Below are 24,191 nucleotides of genomic sequence, written 5' to 3'. Positions count from 1 at the left end.
GGAAGGGAGGGAGGAAGGAAGGAAGGAAGGAAGGAAGGAAGGAAGGAGGAAGGAAGGAAGGAAGGAAGGAAGGAAGGAAGGAAGGAAGGAAGGAAGGAAGGAAGGAAGGAAGGAAAAGAAAAATGAGGGCATTCAAATTCATTTCTTCAAGTAGAAATAACATTTGCATGTAAGTAACCATGTAATAAGGTTAATAAGTGAGAAGAATGTCTTTATATGATTGTGAAATGACTGTGCAATTATGGTTATGCTATTAACAGCATGTATATTGAATTTTTACAATATAAAGAGAATCAATCAAGGGAATACCAACCAACAAGCATTTAGAAAGCACTTACTACATGTCAAGAATTGTACTATGTCCTGGGATTACAAAAGACAAAAAATAAAAACACTATTTGCTCTCAAGGATTTTACATACGTGTATATAAGTATATATTTGTGTGTGTATACATATATACACATACATAATAAAATAAAGGTAATTTCAGACGGCTATGAGGTACAGTAAATAGAGTGCCAGAGCTGGAGTCAAAAAGACTCCTCCCTCTCCCTGACTTCAAATCAGGTCTCAGACACTAGCTGTGTGAACCTGGGCAAGTCACTTAACACTGTTTACCTCAGTGTCCTCATCTGTAAAATGATCTGGAGAAGGAAATGGCAAACCACTCTAGTATCTTTGCCAAGAAAACCCCAAATGGGGCCATGAAGAGTTGTACCGAAGAAATTTCAGCACCTTTTAAGTTTCTTTAGTTCTCTTACTATCACGATTTTTTTCAGTGAATGATAAAGACTGAAGTAGTGATCCAGATCATACCTCAAATTTTAGAAAGAACTTTAATAGAATAGATGCAATTTGGAAAAATGGATTGTAAAGTCATTTTTTTAGTGAACTTTCTCCATTTCCATGACAAAGTCTCAGATGTCTTACTTTTGTGAAAAGTTTGGTCTTTGGAAGGAATGAAATCTTGTTTTGTTTTGTTTTTTAATCACATTTTTTTTAAATGATGGAGCCTTTCTTCTACAAAATAAGAGTTATCATCTTACAAGAGCAAAGAATAGGCAGAAAAGAGGCTGTTCTTGGGAAATGACTGGCTCTATCACTGATGTACAAATGTAGTCCTGGGAAAAGGGCTGAGAATAGAATCTATAACAAGGTATAAACCCAGGAGAGAGACTATTAAAAATAGTAGATTAAAATCTGAGAAGAGTTACTAGGTTAGAAATGAGCATTATATTTTATGAAACACTACATTATTAAACACAGAATGAGAGAGAGACAGAGAGGAGATATCAGAGAAGCTCACTTTGAAAAGGAAGAATATTCTGAGTTACCCTCCTCAGTGCTATTTTTTTCTTACCTGCCTCTAAAAGATTCATAACAATAAATACTTCCCTTTCCACAGAATGTCAAATTGAAACACCTTGAAAATCATCTAGTTTAATCCAGAACAAACTAAGAATTCTCTCTATAATAAATCAGAAGTAGCTATTAAGGTTCCATTAAAAGACTTCCAGTGATAGGAAAAAGTCCACTGCCTCCTGAGGCAGACCATATTGATTCTGGATAACTCCAATCATCTGGAAGTTTATCCTTATATCAAGACTCAAATGAACTCCCTGAAATTTCTGACCACTGTTCATGGCTCTGTGACCAAAAGGGATGAAATCTAATCCCTCTTCCCCAGGAGTTCCACATATTGGCCCTTTAAGTACTTAAAGACAACTTTAATTTTACCACTAAGTCTCCAGACTATGTAATCTTCAGTGTATAATTTATAACATGAACTCCAATTCTGTCACCTGACTGGTTACTCTTTTCTATATGACTTCCAGTTTCTCAAAGTGATTCCTAAAATGTTACACCTAGATCTGAACAAAGCACTCCAGATGTAGTGTACCAATATTTTTGTTCTGGAAATTATGCCTCCATTAACATAGCCAAAGATTGCATTAACTTTTGGGGCACCTTTGTCGCACAGTTGGCACATACAGATGGCACTTTCCTAAAACTCCTACACTTTAGTTTTAAACAGTAACTATTGTCTAACCACATTTCTCTCAGCTTGTCCTCATGAAACTGATTTTCAAGCATCATCTCTTATCACCCCAATTCTCAGCCCCTCCTTATCCTCTGATTTCTTTTCTAGCTAGCTTCAAACGTGCCTGGATGTACCTCATTCTTAGGTTTACCTCCCATCTTTGTATCACTTGCAACTTGATAAACATGCTTATTATACCTTTATTGAGAAAAGTATTAAGGAGTACAAGGGACAGTTATCGAGTCCTCTATTTCCTAGTGCTACATTGCTAAAGACTTCCCCCCAAGATGACATCAAATACATTAATCATTCAGCTATTAAAAAAATGTATCTCACTATCCTATCATCTAGCCTATGTTTCTTTACATCCTGTCCAGATAGCATGAGAGACTTGGTCAAATGTTTTTTCTCACTTAATGAAGGCCTTAATGCAAGCTTTGAGGGCTTTGTGGAAAGAGGTGCTAAGGCTAGAGAGGCAGAGAAGTTGGACCAAAGGTAATTCAATTCAAAAAACACTGGCTAAATAATATGAGTATTTTCAACTCACGTAAAGTCCTGCAAAATGACTCGGGCAGGCTTAAATGGTACTTCTATATTCTCATGCTGCATCACACTCCAATTTAAAATGTTTTCAACATCAATTTTCTTTACTAAGAAATCATCACAGTTCCGGACGGCTGCTTCTAGCAGAACTCTTATAGAAAATGGTAAGTGTCCTAGGAAAAAAAGAAGAAAAAAACAACCCAGCACCTAATTATGAGACTTTCCTCTGAAGGGATAATGGGGACAGACTTGCTAAGAGTTTCAGGTTATTGTACAACCAGAATAAAATAATTTACAACAAATCTTTCAACAACCAAGACTACAGTGATGATAGGCCTTGTCATCAAGAAAGTTTCAGCAAAAGTTCAGCTCAGTTAACAACTTTTCTTCAGGTCAGTCAGCTTTCTTGAATTCTACTAGCTGGGAAAAGCTTTACCAAATCATCGTTTACAGGCAGTCTGCTGTAGAGGACAAAGTGCCTCCTAACTTGCAATTAAGAAGACCAGGGTCCTCAAGAGCTGACTGAGTTGTCATTTTACTTTTAAGAATTACTTGAGACTGATCCCAAGAGTCAGTCTGATTGATGGTTGACTGCAGGGGCAATCTTTGTCGGAAGAATTCCCCTATAAAAATCATTAATCCTTTCTATACTCTCAAACATTAGAGAGTATTTTGAAGAAAAAACAGACAGCTAGAATTCAAGAAGCATTTTGGTCTAGACCTGTGATTTCATTGGTATAGGAAAGACTTCTCAGTGAGGAATTTCGCTCTTCCAATGCAGAGCTCCAAATGTTCTGCAACTTTTAAGTCTTAGAGAGTGGCCTGGATCCCTGAGAGGTCAAATGATCTGCCCAGGATCATATATTCAGTGTCAGAGGCAGAACTTGAACCCAGATCTTCCTGGCTCAAGAGCTCTATCTATCTATAACTCCAGGTTGTCTCAAGAAATGTTTAAAAAACATACACACAAAAACTCTAAGATTATAATGATTAGTATGAACCTATTTCTGCTTTAAAAGAAAAATAGGGGGCGGCCAGGTAGCACAGCTAGTAAGAGTACCGGCCCCAGAGTCAGGATGACCTGGGATTGAATCCAGGCTCAGACACTTAGCCCCCACCCAGAAACACCTGGCTGTGTAACCTTGAGCAAGTTAACCCCAATTGCTTAGGGGAGGCCAGGTGGCACAGTGAGTAAGAACACCGACCCCAGAGTTGGGATGACCTGGGATCGAATCCAGGCTCTGATACTTAGTACCACACCCAGAAATAACTGGCCATGTAACCTTGAGCATATTACTTAACCCCAATTGCTTTAAAAAAATCCTTAACATTATGCTTGACTGCAGGGTCATTATGCAGAGTGGCAGGTTTGTCCAAGGACATTTATGAGTTTTAAAAGAAAAGTTTAAAAGAATTTTAAAAGAAAAATCAGTTTTCTTGGCTATCAATCCTGAGCTCTATTATCAAAAGAAGATACTTCATTTCTACTCATTCCTTCTAATTTCTTGTGTTCCCCTCCACAGTCAGTGTAACTTGAAAAAAAATATAACTACAAAAACAAGATGCCATATTTTTTAGTCAAAGGTATATTCAGTTTTGTTTACTTACCATATCTCGAATCTCCCAACTTATTCAAATTGAAGAACTTTTTTTCTGGTTCCTTGGGATCCAAGGGCTCAGCAAGGTATGTAAAAGGGTTGCTCATAATTACAGGTAAATATACCTGCAAGGGAGAAAGAAAGAGGTTAGGGAGGATCAAAGTTCAAGTTGTAAAACCTTTCATTTCTTTCAACCTCTCAGTTACAATTCAATTATAATGATATCATTTTTTTTTTACTTTGTGTAACATAAATTCACTCAAAAATTGCTTACCTGTTATTCTTTCAAAACTGAGAAATCTGGAATGCTAGTACAAATTCAGAAAACACACTTGAATGAAATTACTTTATCTTCTGAATAACTGCTTCATTTAGAAATTGTCACAAATCTTAGAGGAAACAGGTTTTTCTCATCCACTGTTTGCCCTAAATATGCCAATAAAACCAATGTGCCTACATAACATAATAGCTTTATTTAGAGTAATAATACACAATAACAACATGAACCTAGAGTAGAACAGGTCATGAACACTTAATAAACATTTGCTGAACTGAAGAGAATAAAAATTACTTGGCTGGGAGTCAGAACTATGGATTCCAACACTACTTCTGCCACTAACTTGCCCTACCCATTAGATTGTGAACTCCTTGATGGCAGAGACTATCTTTTGACTTTTTTTTAGCCCCAGTGCTTAGCACAGTGCCTAATAACTTTCTGCTAACTGTGATCTTGCGTAAGTCAATTTTATTTCTCTGTTCCTCAGTCTTCTTTATTGACAATATCCTAACTTCTCTCTCTCTCTCTCTCTCTCTCTCTCTCTCCTTCTCTGTCACTGTCTCTCTGTCTCTCTCTCAGTGGGGGAGGATCAGACTTGTGATTTACTGCTATCAGGAACTCCCTTTACCACTGTAGATAAGTATCTGTTCTGCAACTTTTAGTGTAGGCAAAATGCCCAGGTGAGTGATATCCACTTTTTAAAGTATACATTCTTATCAGTAAAAAGCAAAAATGACTTGAAATATGTACCCCACCACATGTATATTTATAAACTATACAAAGTACTATTGTATTAATAGTTATTTACATTATAAAACTTATTAAAATTTTTAATTTAAAAAGATGAAACAGTATTTGATCCTAGAGTGCATAGGAAGTCACTGGTGTTTGTGGAGGAGGGAAGGGACAGGATCAGACATGAATTTACGTAAAACCACTTTGGGAGCTATGTGTAGGATGAATTAAAGAAGGGAGGGATTTGAGGCAGAGACCATTAAGGAGTCTATTATAAGTGTCCAGGTGAGAAATGAAGGTAGTTTGAACTAGACTGGTGGATATGAGAGAAGAAAGAAGGTGACAGATGTGCCAAGTGTGGTTAAAGATGAGCTTTGGTAATTCGCTGGATGTGTGGGATGAGAGAAGAAAATGACACTCTGGTTATAAACTTCAGTGACCAAAAGGATGACGAAACTTCCAACAAGAATAGGCGAGTTTGGAAACAGAGTAATTGAGGGGAAAGAAAATGAAAGATCGGCCATTGTCATGCAACCCTTACATCCAGCTCGTCTTGTGTGACACATTCTTTTCTACCCAAAACAAAATGGAAGGAGGCCAGCTTGTACTCATCAGTGTCTGTGTTAGAGCACAGAGACTGTCCTATGCAAGATATGAGGTTATCTGAGGGCACAGGGCAGGAATCACACTTTGGGAGTATATTTGGGAAGGCATGAAATTTTCCTAATGATATATATATATATATATATGTAAGATGTTATTAGCTACATAACAGTTTCTAGCAGATGCCTCTGAGGAAAAGTGGGGATGGGGGAGGGGGGTGGCCATTTCCAGTGTAGGGCAGAGAAACTGATTTGGGGAGTGTTTGGGGGAAGCAACAGCAAGTATGGTTGCTTTGAACACAAGCCCCCTTGTGTGGGCATGGTAGAAGAAGATCTATTATTTTCACCCTCTGATCAGCTAATTGCACACTCCTTGGGGTCAGGTCATTTCCCTGTGGATTGAGGCCAAACCCTCGCTCTATCAAAGGACCACTTGGCCCTCATTTTGGGAACATAGAGGACTGAGAGAGTAAGTGACTTGCTTAGGGTCACACAACCAGTATGAGTCAGGGGCATGAATTAAATCTGGTCTTTCTGACTCAGAGGCAAGTTCTCTTAATCTACTTTATCAAATAGCTTATATTTCACTATTACCTCAGTAGACTTCTATGATAGGTAATGGTAGCTTCTAAATATTGAAACATAAAAACCAATGTATAAATGTATTATTCTAACTATTAAGAGCTGGTAAACTCAGGAAAAAAGAAGTCTCCCACGCCTATTTTCAGATCCACTTTTTTTTCTCCTTTGGAAAGGTAACAGACAATGATCAGCAAAGAGGTGGTAGAAAACAAGTTTGCAGGGGCAGCCAGGTGGCTCAGCTGAGTAAGAGCACTGGCCCCAGTGTTGGGATGACCTCGGGATCGAATCTGGGCTCTGATACTAAGCACCACACCCAGAAATAACTGGCCGTGTAACCTTGAGCAAGTTACTTAACCCTGATTGCTTTAAAAAAACAACACAAGTTTGCATATAACATATAACATTCAGACCCAGCCAATGTGTTCATCTGTTTTGCATAAATGTACTTATTTATAAGGAAGAGTTCTTAGTAGTGAAGGAGAAGAGCATTGGGAAATGGCAATGATTTTTAAGAAAGAAAGAAAAGAATATCTTGGAGGCAGCTAGTGGCATTGTGAATAGAGTCAGGAGGAGCAAAGTTCAAATCCTACCTCAGACAATTACTAGCTCTGCATCCCTGGACAAGTCTCTTTGCCTCAGTTGCTTCAACATAGTTTATATAACACCCACCTCGCAGGATTGTCGCGAGGATCCAAAGAGATAATATTTGTAAAACGCTTAACACAACGCCTTGCACACCCACCGTAGGTGCTATAAAAATGCTAGCTATTATGATGATTATTTTTTAAACGGTATGAGGAGCCGATAAGAGTTATAAACCCATGTTTCTGACTAGCAGATAAGAATGTGCAAGAAGTGAAAAAAATTAAGGGTTCAGTGAGAAAGTTTGATGCTACTGACATTTTCCCCTCTAAACTGTTAGATGTAAAATTACATGTGCAAGATTTCATTGTGTGGTAATATGGGGGACATTAAGGAAGGCTCAATTTCCTCTATTTTTACAGGAATTTTCCAGAACCCCTATTTTATCCTTTGGGTATCCCACATGCTTAGACCTCCTGGACTTTCTTTTATGAGTTCCAACATTTGTTTCAACCTCCAAATTGGTTAAAGGCCAAATTAGTTTGAGAAACTTTGTTATAAATACATGCTTCATATGGAATCGAAATGCTGAGCTAAAAGTGAGGACCAGATCAACTCCAAGGCCAAAGTAACATACAAAGTAACAGACAGTACTGTTCTCTAAACCAAAAGATTTACAGAAACAATAAATTTATGTGAAGATATTTAGAGGAAATAGTTAAACAAGAGGCAAGAAAGTTATACTTTATTTGTTTTGGTAAAAACCAACAGATACAATCTGGCTTTGTGGTGATACAGTAACAATGGTTATTTGGGCTATCTTGGGAAAAAAAATACCTTTTAAAAGTATCAGCTTATCATTGGGACAATTTCAGTGACTATACAGCTTGCATAATTATGGGAAATATCTGAACTGCCAAAACGGATTCAGTACCCTCTACAAGCAATATGAGGCCTTTGAAGTCATCCAGTCCAGCCCATATCTGAAGAGAAATCCCTTTTACAAAACATCTGACAAACGTTTATAGATCTTCCACCTAAGTAACACCGCCTGTGAGGGGATATCTGTGACTTCCTCAGGCAGCTCACTCAACTAGTGAACAGCTCTAACTATTAATAAATTCTTTACTTTCAGTGGAAATCTGTAATATTTACAGACCTGATGTCAAACCTTAAAGGAGTCCCTTTATCCCAAAGTCTAACTAGTCAACATCTTTCGTTATTAATCCCCTTTTACAATCCACCAGCTCCACAGAAGCAGTTAAAGAACAAACTGACATTTTTTTTTTCCATTAGAGATTCAAATACACAGATGCTAAGTAATTTTGACACCATGTAGAGTTTACCAAAGGGCCCTGTGATAGCCATTTATTATCTACCATGCTTATCCAATTCTTGCAAGCCAAACAAAACAATTCTTCGTTTCAGAGACAGAAAGTGGGATCCTTCTATAGTGGCTCCTGTCCCTTTTGGGATATAGTCAATCTCACATTTTTACTTGACCATTCATTGATGACTATGCTTAGGAATTTGAAAAAGTATATCATCCTGCATCACTTAGTTGCTTCATATTGATGAAGCCAATCGTGCTTGTAAATGGCAAGCAGGGGAAGGCACAACACTATTATCACCACTACTATTACCACCACCAAAAGCAAACACTGAGCTTTTGTTTCTCATTTGATACAGTGAAAAGAATGCTGGATAAGAAGTCAGACGATCTGGGTGCAAATCCTGGATCTGCCACGACTTGTGTAACCTTGGCCAAGTCATTTAACCTCCTCAAGATTCAGTTTTCTCACATAGAAAATGAAAGGGTTGGACTGGATGACCTGTAAGGTTCCTTCTAGCTCTAACTATGCTACTATTAACTGTCATCTTCCAAGGAATAAGAAATTAAAAACAGCTGCAATTGAAGACAGCAAGATACAGAGAAGCAAAATCCTTAAAGGAGAGTGACTGCTCTAATTTTATTTCATTGACTAAAACACAGCATCCAAACCAGGACCCATTTACCATAAAGCAAATGACACAAATATGTATGTACAGGTGGTCATGTTACTTAGTCATTTTTCAGTTGTGTCCAACTCTTTATGGTCCTGCTTGGGGTTTTCTTGGTAAAGATACTGCAATGGTTCACTATTTCCATCTCCAGCTCATTTTATAGATGAGGAAATGGAGGCAAACAGGGTTAAAAGACAAGTCCAGTGTCTCACAGCTGGTGTCTGAAGCTGGATTTGAACTGAGATCACAACCACTGCACCACCAAGCTACCTGAGGTAAAGACAGGAGGTAACATGTGCCAGATAAGACAAACCACTGTTACCACCTTCCCTAAGGACCCTGAGTTCAAGAGCCCCAGGAAGAGAAATCTTCCCCATCCACAGATCACTAACCCTGCTTCTAGCCCAACCCCTCAGCAACCTATGGAGAATCAATGCAACAACTGCTTTTTCAACAGTTGGAGCCTCTTCCTCCTCAGCAGTCATAGCTGATAGCACTAAAGTCTTTGGCATGTAAAATGGTCCAATATTATAAAGAGATATGGTATTTATCAGTGGACATAACATTAAGGGAAATACATGACCATCATTTGATCTATTGCTGCTGCAGCTTGAGGAAAACATGGCCTTTCCATGACTCACAAGTGAAACTTTCACATTATATGTGCTCTTGCCTGCTAAGTGGGAGGTGAACTCTCTGAGAGCAGAGACTCTCATTATTTTCTATCTGTATCCCCCACTGTGCTTTGCACAGAGTAAATAATAAATAAATGCTCATTCATTCATTCATCATTCCTCTGCTGCCCTACCCTGTCCATACAATAGTAAACTATTACATAGTTGCACATCCTGAAAAACCAGAGAAACAACTAAAATATTATGATCCACATCTTGACAGGTACATATCCAGTACTGAAATAATGTGATGACTTCAGTTCAGAAAGTGAGTTCTTAGAAAGCATTATTATATAAAGGCTAAGTTCCCAACTCACAGACATTAGACTCACAAATGATCTTTATACATGAACAAGGTGGGTGGGGACTCTGAATGAATTTCACTCCATGAAGCCAACTGAGTTTAGCACCTCAACCCAAAATATGAAGGAATGATTTGTTTTGGGAGACAGACTTGTTCCCATGCAGATAAAAGGAATTATGTTAATAGGTATTATCTCCAACATATATCTCCAATTCCTGATGAGTGAAGGCTGGTTTTGACAGGGCACAGACATGGCATCTGTAAGTCCTAGTCAGGGTCTGAAAATTGTACCCTAAGTGTGTTCACTAAAGTCTAGAAGAAAGATAACTTAAATGACAGTGAAAGGAAAGTAAGAGTTTTGGGTTCAAATGCTGCCACTGCCACTTATTCTCTGTGTGCCCTTGGGCAAGTAATTTTATATCTTTGGGACTCAGTTTCTTCATCTATAAAATGAAAAGATGGGTTATGTAGACACTAAGGTACCTCCCCGTCTAGCTCTAAATCCAAAAGAACTATAATGAAATAAATACCTATGTATTCAAAGGGAAACAAAATTTTCTGACATTCAAATATATGTATTCATAAAAATAATGAAAAGTGCTCCTTCTTGTTCCTGGTTCCTACTATGCCTAACTGGTACCTGAAGTGCGTTTTACCACAGAAATGTTACAAGTGGTATTGGTTGAACCAAGAGCATGCATCTGTGATATGGCTGGGTTGAGTGTTCAATTTGTAGTCATGGTTAGCAGTGTTCTAACCAAATGCACAAGCCAGTGATGGAGAACACTTCCTCACCCCCAGTCAAACCCAGACTGTTGTGGTGAGGTAATAAACCACAGCGTTGTAGGTTTTCATTTTGGCTCTCCCACAGGAATGATGAAGCAAGTTAATTAGCTTTTCTGGACCTCAGTTTTCTTATTTGCAAAAGTGAGGGTGATGATCACTAAAGATTCTTTCTAGCTCAAATATTCTGTTGTTCCAAGTGAAGTGTGATTCGGGGGTGAGGCCCTTTTTTCACTACAATCCCATTTTAGAAAAAAGAATGATTACAGTTATCCCATCCACATCACAACTTTCCCCATTATAGTTTCAATATTTTGAGTGTCAGCATAAGAAATTAAATGGTAGGGGGGAAGAACAAAGATGTCAGAGTAGAAACAGGACTTCTCTGTGGCTCTGGCTTCCACTTCCTCCCATACATGTAAAAAAATACCCTAATAAAGTTTTAGAGCTACACAACCCACAAAGTGACAAAGAGAAACAAATCTCCCACTGAGGGCAGCCCAGAAGGCCAGCAAGAAGTGATTATCACACCTAGCTGGGAGCCAAGCCTAGCCTCACATGAGCCATGTGATTTTGTCCCAGGACAGCCCCAACCAATAGTGGCCAGAGCAGACTTCAGGAGAGTGAAGCACCAGCAGCTGTGGCAGTTTCCAGACTTCTCAAACCATAAATGCCAAAAACAAAGTAAAAGGTCAGTGTGGAACTCTGTTTGAACAGGGGTAGACAGAACAGCACAGTCCAGCCCCTTCCCCTGGGGTGAGAAGTAGAGGTACAGTGGCTATGCCTGAGGAGCTCCCCACCTGCAGATTGTAGGGGGACCAAGCAACCATTCAGAAGGTAATCACTCTTGCTTTAACCTGCTTGAATCTGGATCACGTTCTTGAATGGAGGTCCTGGGGTGTCTGGACGGGTGCCAGAGTCTATGGAGGCTGCAAAGAGGGCACCCTCCTAATTGCTCCAGCAGCTGCAAAACCCCAGCAATTTGGGACAAAGCTCTTCATTCTGAAAGCAAAGTTCTACCACGGCAAAAAGTTCAAAAGTTAAGTAACTTACTGGCAACATGAGCAAGCATAGGAAATGCAATCCTACCATAGAATCTTTTTCAGGGACAAAAAGGATCAAAGCATGGAATGGGAGGAAGGCAACAAAGTCAGAACTCCTGCATCAAAAGCTCCCAAGAAAAATATCAACTGATTACAAGCCATGGAGGAGCTCAAGAAGGATTTTGAAAACCAAGTAAGAGAAGTGGAGGAGAAATTGGGAAGAGAAGTGAGAATGATGCAAGGAAATCAAGAAAAGTGAGTCAACAGCCTGACTAAAGAAAATAACACCTTAAAAAACAGACTAACTCAAATGACAAAAGAGGCCCAAAAAGCCAATGAGAAGAATGCCTTAAAAAGCTAAATTGGACAGATGGAAAAGAAATTTCAAAAATTCACTGACGAGAACAATTCCTTCAAAACAAGACTGGAGCAAATGGAAGCTAGTGACTTTAGGAGAAATCAAGATACTATAAAACAGATCCAAACAAATGAAAAAATAGAAGGCAATGTTAACTATCTCATTGGAAAAACCACTGAACTGGAAAACAGACCCAGGAGAGATAATTTAAAAATTATTGGAATACCTGAATGTCAGGATCAAAAAAAGTTCCTACACACCATCTTTCAAGAAATTATCAAGCAAAATTGCCCTGATATTCTAGAACCAGAAGGCAAAATAGAAATTGAAAGAATTCACCCATCTCCTCTTGAAAAAGATCCCCAAAAGAAAATTCTGAGGAATATTATAGCCAAATTCCAAAGTACCAAGTCAAGGAGAAAACACTGCAAGCAGACAGGAAGAAACAATTTGAGTATTATGGAAACACAATCAGGATAACACCCTAGCAGCTTCTATGTTAAGGGATCAAATGGCTTGGAATATGATATTCCAGAGGTCAAAGGTGCTAGAATTAAAACCAAGAACACCTACCCAGAAAAACTGAGTATAATGCTTCAGAGGAAAATATGGTCATTCAATGAAATAGAGGATTTTCAAGCATTCTTGATGAGAAAATCAGAACTGAACAGAAAATTTGACTTTCAAATACAAGAGTCCAGAGAAGCATGAGAAGGTAAACAGGGAAAAGAAACCATAAAGAACTTATTAAATTTGAACTATTGCATTCCTACATGGAAAAACAATAATTGTAAGACTTTTCTCAGTATGATGACAGTTGCAGAAAATAAATGTATACGTTTGTGTGTGTGTGTGTGTATATATTCATACACACACACACACACACACACACACATATATATATATATATGAATGTATAGTAGAGTGCAGGTGTGTATAAGTACATATTTGATTGGTATGCATATGTATGTACATTGTATACATAGAGGGCACAGGATGAGTTGAATATGAAGGGATGATATCTAAAAAATAAAGAGGTGAGAGAGCAATATATTGGTAGGAGAAAGGGAGAGATAGATTAGGGTAAATTATCTCACATAAAAGAGGCAAGAGAAAACTGTTACAATGGAGGGGAAGAGCAGGAAGGTGATAGGGAATGGGACAACCTTACTCTCATTGAATTTGGCTTAAGGAGGGAATAACATACACATTCAATTGGATCTATTACCCTATCCTATAACCAGGAAGGGGATAAGAAGGGGAATGATAGAAAGGAGGGCAGATTGGGGGAGATAATAAGTAGAAGCAAACATTTTTGAAAAGGGAAAGGGTCAAAGGAGAAAATAGAATAACTGAGGGAAGGGATAGGATGGAGGGAAATATAGTTAGTCTTTCACAATATACCTACTATGGAAATGTTTTGTGTAACTACACATGTACAACCTATATTGAATTGCTTTTCTTCCCAGTGGGGGTTGGTGAGGAGGGAAGAAGGGAAAAAATCTGGAACTCAAAGTTTTAAAAACAAAAGTGTATTTTTAAAAATTGTTTAGTTTTTTTCATGCAACTTGGAAATAAGATAAACAGTCACTAGGATATAGAAATCCATCTTGTCTTATTAGAAAGCTGGTGAGGGGGAGATGGGAGAAGATATGAGAGATAACAGACTGTGGAAATGAATGTTGAAAACTAAAAATAAATAAATAAGTTGGAAAAAAAGAAAGAAATTAAATGGTAGCTTTGCAGAAGCCAGAGACAATATGTGAAGATTAGGAGATGACAGGAAAGTTTAGAAACTCAGAAATACATAAAATGCATGTATAGTATTGTATAATATAAACATTTTATCTTTTAATACCATAATAATTCAGATTTCTCTAGTATGAACGGAGGGCCCAAAATTTTTACGTGGATTTTCCAGATCACTGAGGTGTCATACCCCTAACCATTTTGATATGGAAGGGATAACTCTATATTTAATTTGAACAAATTCACTGAAAATCCATGTTCAAGGTATGTTTGGGCTAGGCACTATTCCTTGCCACCAAGGAGCTTACATTCTATATCTTTTGTGAAGAACAGGTGAAATTGATGCTGATTAAAAGTTAGATGCTTAAAAATCATAAAAAGTTAATTTAAAATCAAGAACTAAGCAAACAAGAAAAAGCTCCTCAAAATAAGTTTTCTCAACCTGAAGTTTGTGAATGTAAAATAATTTTCTGATAACTTTGTTTCCTTTGGGGGGGGAGGGCAAGGCAATCAAGGTTAAGTGACTTGCCCAGAGTCACACTGTATTTCAATATAATTGGTTTCCTTTGTAGTCCTATTTCATCAAGTTGAAAACATTCTTTTAAAAATGGGACCATATACTTCACCAGATTGTCAAAAGGGTCTACAGAACCCCTATAAGATATAGAATAAAAAGAAAAAAAGAAAAAGAAAAATAAGTTCATAATATTTTAGAAATCCTGAAAGAACTTATCGTTTTCTAGACTTTTTAGGACATACCCTTATGAATGCAACCCTAATAATACTCAGTGTTAAAAATCACAAAAGGTTCTCCTGACTTCCTCCCTATATTTGTTTGGTTTTTGTATCATCTTACACCCTAAAGTACAGAGTTCAGCATACAGTGGTTTTGAGTTATATATTATGAAGTCCTGAATAGAGATCCCTTCCTCACAGGAAGGCAAATGACTTGTAATTAGCACCCGGTCTCCTGACAAATGAGTTATCTCACAAGGAAGATGAGAGTAATATTTGTCCATCTAAGAAAGTAGGGGTGGGGAAAAGTTTATGCATTTCATTGCATAGCAAAAATCAATGAGCCAAAAGAGCCTACAATTTTACTAAGGATATTTTGCAAAGACACTGGTCAGGGCAGAGTTTCCAGAGATGGTGGGATAGGGAAGGGGTATAGTTCTGCAGTGTTCAAATGCCACCGTGGGGTTAGAAAGTGTTTCTGTGTGCTAAGAAGTCAGTGCACTTAAATGCCAGGATAACGAAGGGCAGGGCAGTAAGAGAGATTCACAGAATGAGTTACCCTTGCAGTGTGTTGATTTCTTTCGAGGCTTCACTCATTCATGCCATGTTTGCTGAGCAGCACCTTAGTACAAGGGATTGCTAGGCACTATGGACATGAAGTTTAATAGGAAAAGGGAAGATGTGCAATTGTGAGAAATGAATATTTCTCTTGTATTTGATAACTAATAGTGAATCAGGATCAAATTTTTCCCCTTTTATGTTTCCTCACCCAGTAACCAGCCAGGATGGGAGATCTCTCTTAAAGATTTACCCAGGCCAAGATCTAACTAAGCAGTAAAAGAAATTCTAAGTTTGAGTCGATAATTATATTCCTGCTCATTGCATTTGCTCATTCAGGTCTGGGCAAGTGTTGATTCTCCCTTATATCAAAAGAAATGATAGGAAACTGATGATTCTTTTATCAAGATTTGGGTAACTCAAGTCATGTACCCCAAGACCCTCATGTTAATATAGCCCACCTCCCACTGTGTAAAGCCATCAGTTTATTGGTACCCCTCAGGAACACTTACCCTTCAAAGGGCATATAAACTATGAGCCCATTCCTATGAGGGGTCTTTGGTCTAAGAGATTTGGCCAATGACCATCCTTTTATTAATAAACTTGCTGTTAGAAAGGCTAGAGGTTGAGCCAAGATAGCAGAGCTCTCCCCCAGACCTTTCCAAATACCTGTAAAAAATAACTCTAAACAAATTCTAGAACAGCAGAACCCACAAAAAGATGAAATGAAACAAATTACCAGCCAAGACAACTTGGAAGGTTGTCAGGAAAGGTTTGTTGCACTAAGATGAGAGAGGAACAGAGTCCAGCATTGGCAGCACAGACCTGAGTACCTGGAGCTGGACTCAGTGCAACTGAATCACTGGCAGCACCAGGAGTTTCCAGACCTTTCAGTCCATAGATGCCAAAAACAAATTGGAAGATCATAGGAAATGTCTTTCCCAGCTGGGTGAGAGAGGAGCACAGTCCAGTCCAGGCTGCGCCAGTACAGATGCTGCCCCCGCAAGCCAAGAGCAGGCCTTGGCAGTGACTGAATCAGCAGCAGCAGCGGCTGTGGCTGCTTCTGGAACTCTCAGCCCACAGATGGTAAGGGGGTCAAACAATTGGTCAGGAGGAAGATTATAGGGGGCTTTTTGCTACCACTAAGGGAGAACTCTGTTGCTTTGTCCATACTCAGATCTGGGATACATCCTGGGTGGCAGGGCCAGGGCAAGGAGGAACACTGGCATAGCAGAGCTTGCAGACCCTGCTGACAGTACTAGAGCAGAAAAGAGTGCTTATGGCCAATCTCAGTCCAGACCTCAGACCAGGAGAGTAGTAAACACATCTCTCTTCATACCACCTTGGAAGTACTGAAAACTTACAGGTCCCAGAAGTATCTCTGAAAAAAGCTACACAAAACCTCTGAAGCTTGGGTCAGTGTACCTTCCACCCTGGCAGCAGACTCCTACTAATAAAGAGTTAAAAGTCAAGTAATAGGCTGGTAAAATGAGCAAACAATAGGAAAAAAAAACCTCTGGTCATACAAAGTTACCGTGGTGACAAGGAAGAGCAAACTATACACTCAGAAGAAGACAACAAAGTCAAAGCTCCTACATTCGAAGCCTTGAAGAAAAATATGAATTGGCCTCAGGACATGAGAGAGAACAAAAAGGATTTTGAAAATCAAGTAAGAGATGTAAAAGAAAAATTGGGAAGAAAAATGAGAGTAAATCAAGAATATCATGAAAAATGAGTCAACAGCGTAAAGAAAGACACAAAATAATATTGAGGAAAACACCTTAAAAAATAAACTAGACCAAATGGTAAAAGACGTCCAAAAAGCCAATGAGGAGAATAACTTAGAAAGCAGAACTGGCCAAATGGAAAAGGAGGTCCAAAAGTTCACTGAAGAAAAGAGTTCCTTAAAAATTAAAATTGAGAAAGTGGAAGCTAATGACTTTATGAGAAAACAAGAAACAATAAAATAAAACTGAAAGAATGAAAGAATTGAAGATAATGTGAAATATCTCATAGAAATAAACAACTTACCTGGAAAACGGAACTAGGAAAGATATTTTCAAAACTATTAGATTAACTAGAAGCCATATGCAAAAAAGTCTTATCTTTCAAGATATTAACAAGGATAATTACACCAAGAGCCTATAACCAGTGGGTAAAAGAGAAATTGAAAGAATTTACTGATCACCTTCTGAAAGAAATACCAGAATGAAAACTCCAAGGAATATTGTAGCCAAATTCCAGAGTTCGTATGGGGTCAAGGGAGAAAATATGACAAACAGCCAGAAACAATTCAAATATGGTGGAGCCACAGTCAGGATAGCACAAGACTTAGCAACTTCTACATTAAAGGATCAAAGGATTTGGAGTTTTATATTCCAAAAGGCAAAGGAGCTAGGATTACAACCAAGAATCACCTACTCAGTAAAATTTAAGTATAATCCTTCTGGGGGGGGAATGGACATTCAATGAGATAGAGGACTTTCAAGCATTCTTAATGAAAAACCAAAGCTGAATAGAAAATTTGACTTTCCAGTAAATAAATCAAGAGAAGCATAAAAAGGTAAACAGGAAAGAGAAATCATAAGGGATTTAATAAGGTTAAACTATTTACATTCCTACATGGAAAGATGATATTTTTAACACAAGAATCTTTTCATTAGGTTAGTTGGAAGGCATATACACACTATATATATGAATATGATATATGAATATGAGTTGAATATGAAGAGACGATACCTAAAAAAAATAAAATTAAGGGATGAGGAAAATATATTGGAAGTAAGGGGTATGGGATAAATTTTTTCCCATGAAAGTGGCATGAAAACCTTTTACAGTAGAGGGGAAGATGAAGGAGGTGAGAGGGAGTGAGTTGTACTCTCATTAGAATTCACTCAAAAAGGGAATAACATACACACTCAATTGAGTATAGAAATTTATCTTACCTTACAGCAAAGCAGGAGAATGGGATAAGAGAAGTGGGAGGACAGTGTGTGACAGAAGGGAGGGCAGACTGGGGGTGGAGGTAGTCAGAAGCAAAATACGTGAGAAGGGACAGGATGAAAGGAGAGAGAACAGAATAAACAGGGAAATAGGGTTGAGGGAAATAGAGTTAGTAATAGTAATTGTGAAAAACACTTTGAAGCAAGTTTCTCTGATAAAGGCCTCATTTCTTAAACACATAGACACCTTAGATTTATGAAAAATAATAGCCATTCTCCAATTGATAAATGAGCAAAAGATGTGAACAGTTTTCAGATGAAGTAATCAAAACTATCTATAACCATATGAAAAAATGCTCTAAATCACTACTGACTGAAGAAATGCAAATTAAAACAATTCTGAGGTATTACCTCATACCTGTCATCTAAGGAGAAATATGTTTACCATTCTCTTGGCCTGTGCTCTGGCCTGTGAGTGACAATAAGCACTCTTTCCTGCCCTGGAACTATGAGGATGGTCCCTGCTCCACTGTGGTCAAAAGCTCTGATGTGCCCTTGTACTGCCAACCAGGATATGACCCAGACCTGAGTATGACAAAGGAACAGAGTCCTGCCCCAGTGCTAAAAAAAAGACCCCTGTAATCTTCCTACTAACCAGTTGTTACCTTACCATCTGTAGGCTAAGAGCTCCAGGAGCAGCCACTGCCAATTCAGTCACTGCCAAGGCCTGCTCCTGGTTTGCTGGGGCTGAAACTGGACTATGCGCCCCTCTCACTCAGGTGGAAGAGACCTTTCCTGCTAACCTCCTAAGTTGTCTTTGCTGGAAAATCATTTTGTGGGTTCTGATGCTCCAGGAATTGTTTTATGGCATTATTTAAAAGTAATTAGAAAAGTTTTTGGAAGAGCTCGTGCAACCATCTTGTCTCCACCCATCTCAGTTCCTTAATATCAAATTAATTTCAAGCAGAGAACTTTAGACCTGAGATCATTTTCATGATAGTGAATCTTTGGGTTACTTTCAGGTCTTCTTAAAATCAGTTTTATATAACTGTTGGAAGTTAGTTTAGCAATAAAGGCTATTAATTCTATTGCCAAAGCTATGTTCAACAATAGTTAAGATCTCACACCCCCCCACCAGAAAACTATTTTCTTGATTATATGTCCACTTAAAAATTTAAAATCCTCTCCATAAAAAGCACACACAGGCATTTCAAGGCACTGTAGCCACAATTAATTATGGACTATCATATCACAGCACCAACGTTATTCCTCTGGTAGAGAAAACAAAGATAAATTTGGTTTACAATTTCATTATCATTATTTCAAATCATTTTTTCCAGATTAGTGTCTTTGTATTATCTATTATAAATAATCTGTTTTTCCTGAACACTTGTAATTGTGCAAGTCCCTTAACATTACAAACAACCCAGTACCTATGTTCTAGAAGCTTCGAATTTAAAAAGGCAACCTCTACATACATACTTTCTTCCATTGGTTGCCAAATACATAAATATTATTTTTTTCCCAGTCCCCCAACCACTTCTTTTCTTGTATTTGTTACTGTTGACTTACTAGATGTGGAGAAAAGAAGAAAAAGTTGCAAAGAATCATAAATAGGAGAGTGGCAATGGCAGCTCATATTTTTTCTTTATGGTGCTTTAAAAACCCAGGAGTAAAGGAAATGTGGAGATGACAACAAATGCAAGTATTAAATGGGAAGAAGTCACTTTTTCCACTTCAGTGAACTGTATTTCAGGGTATTCTTTAAGAATTTTTTTTTTCTCTAAAGCAAAGGAGAAGGAATAAAGACAAATATAGTCTGGAGATTTAGTGGTTCAATGTATACATTCTTTCATCTGCATGTAATAATTACAGTAGCTTGCATTCATATAGTACTTTATTGTTTGCCAAGCATCATACATATACCTGTTTTCTCATTTGATTTTCACATTGACCCTCTGAAGTAGATTCTATTACTAACCCTATTTTACAGGTTGGGAAACTGAAGCAGAAAGCAGTTAATTGATAGCAAGAGTCTGAGGCTAGATTCAAACTCAGGTCTTCCTGACTCCCAAGTCCAACACTTTTTTCTTAAATTCTTCATTAGGTTTTATTAAATCTTCATTTTATTACCAAAAATACATAAAAATTATGTTTTTATATACTAACTCACATCTTTTTTTTTTTTACAAATTAGAAAGAAATTACTGGAACTTTTTATTATTGTTATCCTGATAACTCGTCTATCGTATAGACCAAAAGCAATTTGGTCGTTCTGAGCAACAGAAGGGATAGTGTCCACTATTAGGAAATCATTATCCCGCATTGAACTCTAGTGAACAAGAGATACTATTAGGAGTTGCTACAAAGAATATGTTTTCCATTTTTAATCCTGAATGTTAATCATCCTTGTAAATGAGTTTAGATTAGAAGCTCTTCTGGAGCTTGTATAAGGTAAAGTAAGCTCATTTCAACTGAGCTTCTGAACACAAGCAAACAGAAAAACTGGGCTGCATTCAGACAATCATCTTTTTTAATATATTCTTATTGAAGTATATAGACCTAATTTTTTAGTTACAGCACCCATTCATCATTGGATGTGCTTATATGTAAAGACATTCTAAAAACCATCTTCCATTCAAAAAGAGATTTTTATTTAAAGCTTTCCTTATTTCTCATGTGTGGAATATTTCTGAGCTATGTTTTGTTTTGTTTTTTTCCCCATCCACTAAAAGAGAATTACCAAAATTCCAATTACCAAAATGCTTTACTGTCGGCAAGGAATCTTTTTACGATGACTGATGAACCTGTCGAGCTTACAGTAGCAGCCAACTCTAACACTCTTATTCATTATATCACCTAGCTGCCTCTACTTCATTCTGTGTAATTCTTGTTAACATCTTTCACAGAAGATCTATCCAACGTGCTGAAAGCCTTCCTCCAAGTCTTCTAAGGCTTTGGGGCTACTAGTGTTACACTTCATTTGTATATCTGTCTGGCTACCTGTGATCTTTCACTCTTATTATATGACTTCACTCTTACTATATGAATTTTTTTGTTCATAAACATTTTTATTTTTTGTGCTATGTTTTGTGCACAAATCACTGGCAGTACACTGAATCTTACTTAATTGCAACTAAATTTATGTAATCAATGCATCATTTACAAACAAGAAAATTTGCAGAATCTCATCACTTATAAGGAATGTCTTTGTACAGAACCATGTACAAAGTTCCATGCACAAAATTATCCACCATAACAGAGATGAACAATTTTGAGAAATGTCTCCCTGTTTTATGCTCTGACCAAATATAACTGTAGGGTTAGTGAACGGTTATGTTTGTAATTCCATCTATCAAGGAATTTTTTTAAAATTATCTCAACATATTCATGAGTGAGACTTTGTTAGAAGGCCTGTAAGGCTATTTTTGCTCTACACAGAATTAAATGTACCAGGAAAATGGTGGAATTTTGTATTTTCCACGTCTTTTAACCAACTCGTGACTATGAGGACAGGGTCTACTGAGAGAATCACCTATTTACTTCTCATATTTTCAGTAATACCACTTGTGATTCATTAACATACCAGTTTCATGAACATTTGATAGAGAAGATAAATACTTATTGACTAACAAATATGAAAGGCAGCATATGGGTCAATATTTACTGATAGTTTATTTTGCTCTTTGTACTTCAATTCCCAGCACCTAGAATACTAACTGACACACAGTAGGTACTTAATAAATACTTGATGACCACAGGATCATAGATGCAGAGGCGGAAGGAATCTTAGAATTCATGTAGTTAATTTTATAGATGAGAAAACTGAGGACAATCTGTCCAAGGTCACATCAATATTAAGTATGTGAACACATACCCTTTGATTCCAATAATTCTCACCTGCGCACGATACTTCCTCCTACAAGGTTAGTCTGAAACCCAAATATGTGTGATCAGCTGAAAGAACAAGCTAGTCACATCCCACTGTTGCTTGTGAACATTGCACTCTCTGCCTGTCACTACTATTGCCACTCGATAGAGCTCTCAATTTCTTTTTGACTACTGCTCTTCAAGTTCCTGCTCAGGTCCCATTACACTTCCTGTCTTCAGTCAATCCCTTGAGAGATGGCAGATTCTTTCAAAGATATTGTCGTCAGCACTGATTCAAGCTGCTAAAACTCTTTACATTTTAGGAGCTACAGGCTCCATATTAGGTTCTGTTGAGTTGAAAAGAATATGTCTCCTGCACCTTGGTCTCCACAAGAGATATAAGGAGTCTAAGAAGAGAGAATATATAGTGGGGGCTAAATGGCCAACAGAAGCACAGAGGAACCATATGGCATTGGTAGTGTCTGTACTTTTTGGACCCTAGTCTTCTGGAGTTGGGAATGGAGGCCTCTGTGGCTAAAACCCTGTGAAAGAAGATGGAGAAGTATGGGCAGCATTATAATATCATCCATTCTTTTGAAATCTTTACATTTTGGGGCCTACCACAACCTGACACATAATAGTTAACTTAAAAAATACTTGCTGATATATTGAAAACTGAATTCTAAGTGTCTTTAAAATTGTTTTCCTCTAGCACAAATTTTGCTTATATTTGGTCAGTTTTTCTTTGTCATATGCAGCTAAGTAGTGCAATAGAGAGTGTGTGTTGCCTACAGTCAGGAAGAATCATCTTCATGAGTTCAAATCTGGCCTCAGACACTTACCAGTTATATGATCCTGGGCAAGTCACTTAATCCTGGTTTGCCTCAGTTTCCTCATCTGTAAAATGAGCTGGGGAAGGAAATGGCAAACCACTCCAGTATCTTTACCAAGAAAACTCCAAATGGGGTCACAAAGAATTGGACATAACTGAAAATAAGTGAACTTCTTCATATAGTGCTGAAGTATTAGAATTTAAATGTGGTAATTCCACTAGCACTGATCTATTTCAGAATTATTATTTTCTAGGGGCGGCCAGGTAGCGCAGTGAGTAAGAGCACCAGCCCTGGCGTCAGGAGACCTGGGATCGGTTCTGGCCTCAGATACCTGGCACCCACACAAAAATAACTAGCCGTGTAACCTTGAGCAAGTTAATTAACCCCAATTGCTTTAAAAAAAAAGAATTATTATTTTCTTCTTTCTAGCTTCATCTCTAAGTGTTATCAGGGTGATATGACTCAATTAGTTATCATACCAAGCTATCTCATTTTCATTTCCACTGATTTCTGCTATTTCTTCTGTCCACTTAAGAGAAAGCTTTGCAAATCAACTTGTATTCTAAACCAACATTGTCTTCAACAGCTGCCTTATTCTACTTGACAAAGAGAAAGAAATGTCTGTTGGTTGACAGTTTCAAGATGGATTTGGTCTTCTTACTGTGGCAATTGCTTTATACCTGCTAAATTTATTTAACAAAAGGTGACAATCAGGATTAATGTCTTTACTTCTATCTACTTCCCATTTTCTAGCATCAACACTTTGTTTCAATAGGTTGGGTTGGAGTTAACATAATTTCAAGTGATATCTTCTTTTCATCTTTATTCCTTTTTCTGATACGGTGTTAACTCTGACCTTTGCTCTAAAAAGGTCAATGACCTTACTGCACAGCTTTTAAGTAATTTATATATGCCTCTATTTTTTAATGTCTTATCACTCCTTGCAACATATTTTCTCCAAAATCTCTTCACTGTACCAACCTTAAGACTGAAGCTATCTTTAATAACTGGAAGAACAATAAAAAGTATTTATAAGAAAATTTTTAAAACTGTGAAACTATTCCCATAAATTATCCCATTAGCGCCTCACCACAAATCTGTTATGTTTATCATAAACAATACAATAGATGACGAAGTATTCTAGAAATCACTTCTTGTCCTTGGACACATGAAACCAACTCTGCCAACTCTTATAAATGCTACTCTGAAGAAATAAATGTGTTCAGAAATTTCATGTCTTCAGATTTTATTTTTAGTAAAACTGCCCATATAGATAAGAAACAGTTCCTCTAGTCATCAATTCACTGGTCACTGAAGAAAGAGCTCTCATGCAGAGTGTACCAATATTCAGTTAACATTTGTACATAGTCTGAAGTG

The 24,191-nt window shown here is 37.6% G+C and overlaps 1 protein-coding gene across 3 annotated transcripts in view; it reads right to left on the bottom strand.

The window, feature by feature from the left end:
• The window catches only part of ACO1 (aconitase 1), a 93,234-nt gene that overhangs the window by 64,404 nt on the left and 4,639 nt on the right, over positions 1–24,191 (bottom strand). For 2 of the 3 annotated variants that reach the window (XM_069090546.1, XM_069090549.1), the window contains exons 2-3: positions 4,194–4,308; positions 2,590–2,758 (exon numbers count right to left, since the gene is read on the bottom strand). In XM_069090546.1, coding sequence (XP_068946647.1) covers positions 2,590–2,758; positions 4,194–4,290 — 266 coding nt within the window. In that variant the 5' untranslated portion in view covers positions 4,291–4,308. Of the gene's footprint in view, positions 1–2,589; positions 2,759–4,193; positions 4,309–4,457; positions 4,967–24,191 lie in introns of those variants that run through there. The other variant, XM_069090547.1, reaches the window with a different exon arrangement.

This window comes from Petaurus breviceps, unplaced genomic scaffold (assembly GCF_028583685.1).
Source record: "Petaurus breviceps papuanus isolate PSGF00001 unplaced genomic scaffold, PetGlider_PUasm1.0 125, whole genome shotgun sequence".
NCBI lineage: Eukaryota > Metazoa > Chordata > Mammalia > Diprotodontia > Petauridae > Petaurus > Petaurus breviceps.
This window is presented reverse-complemented; position numbering and strand designations above follow the sequence as displayed.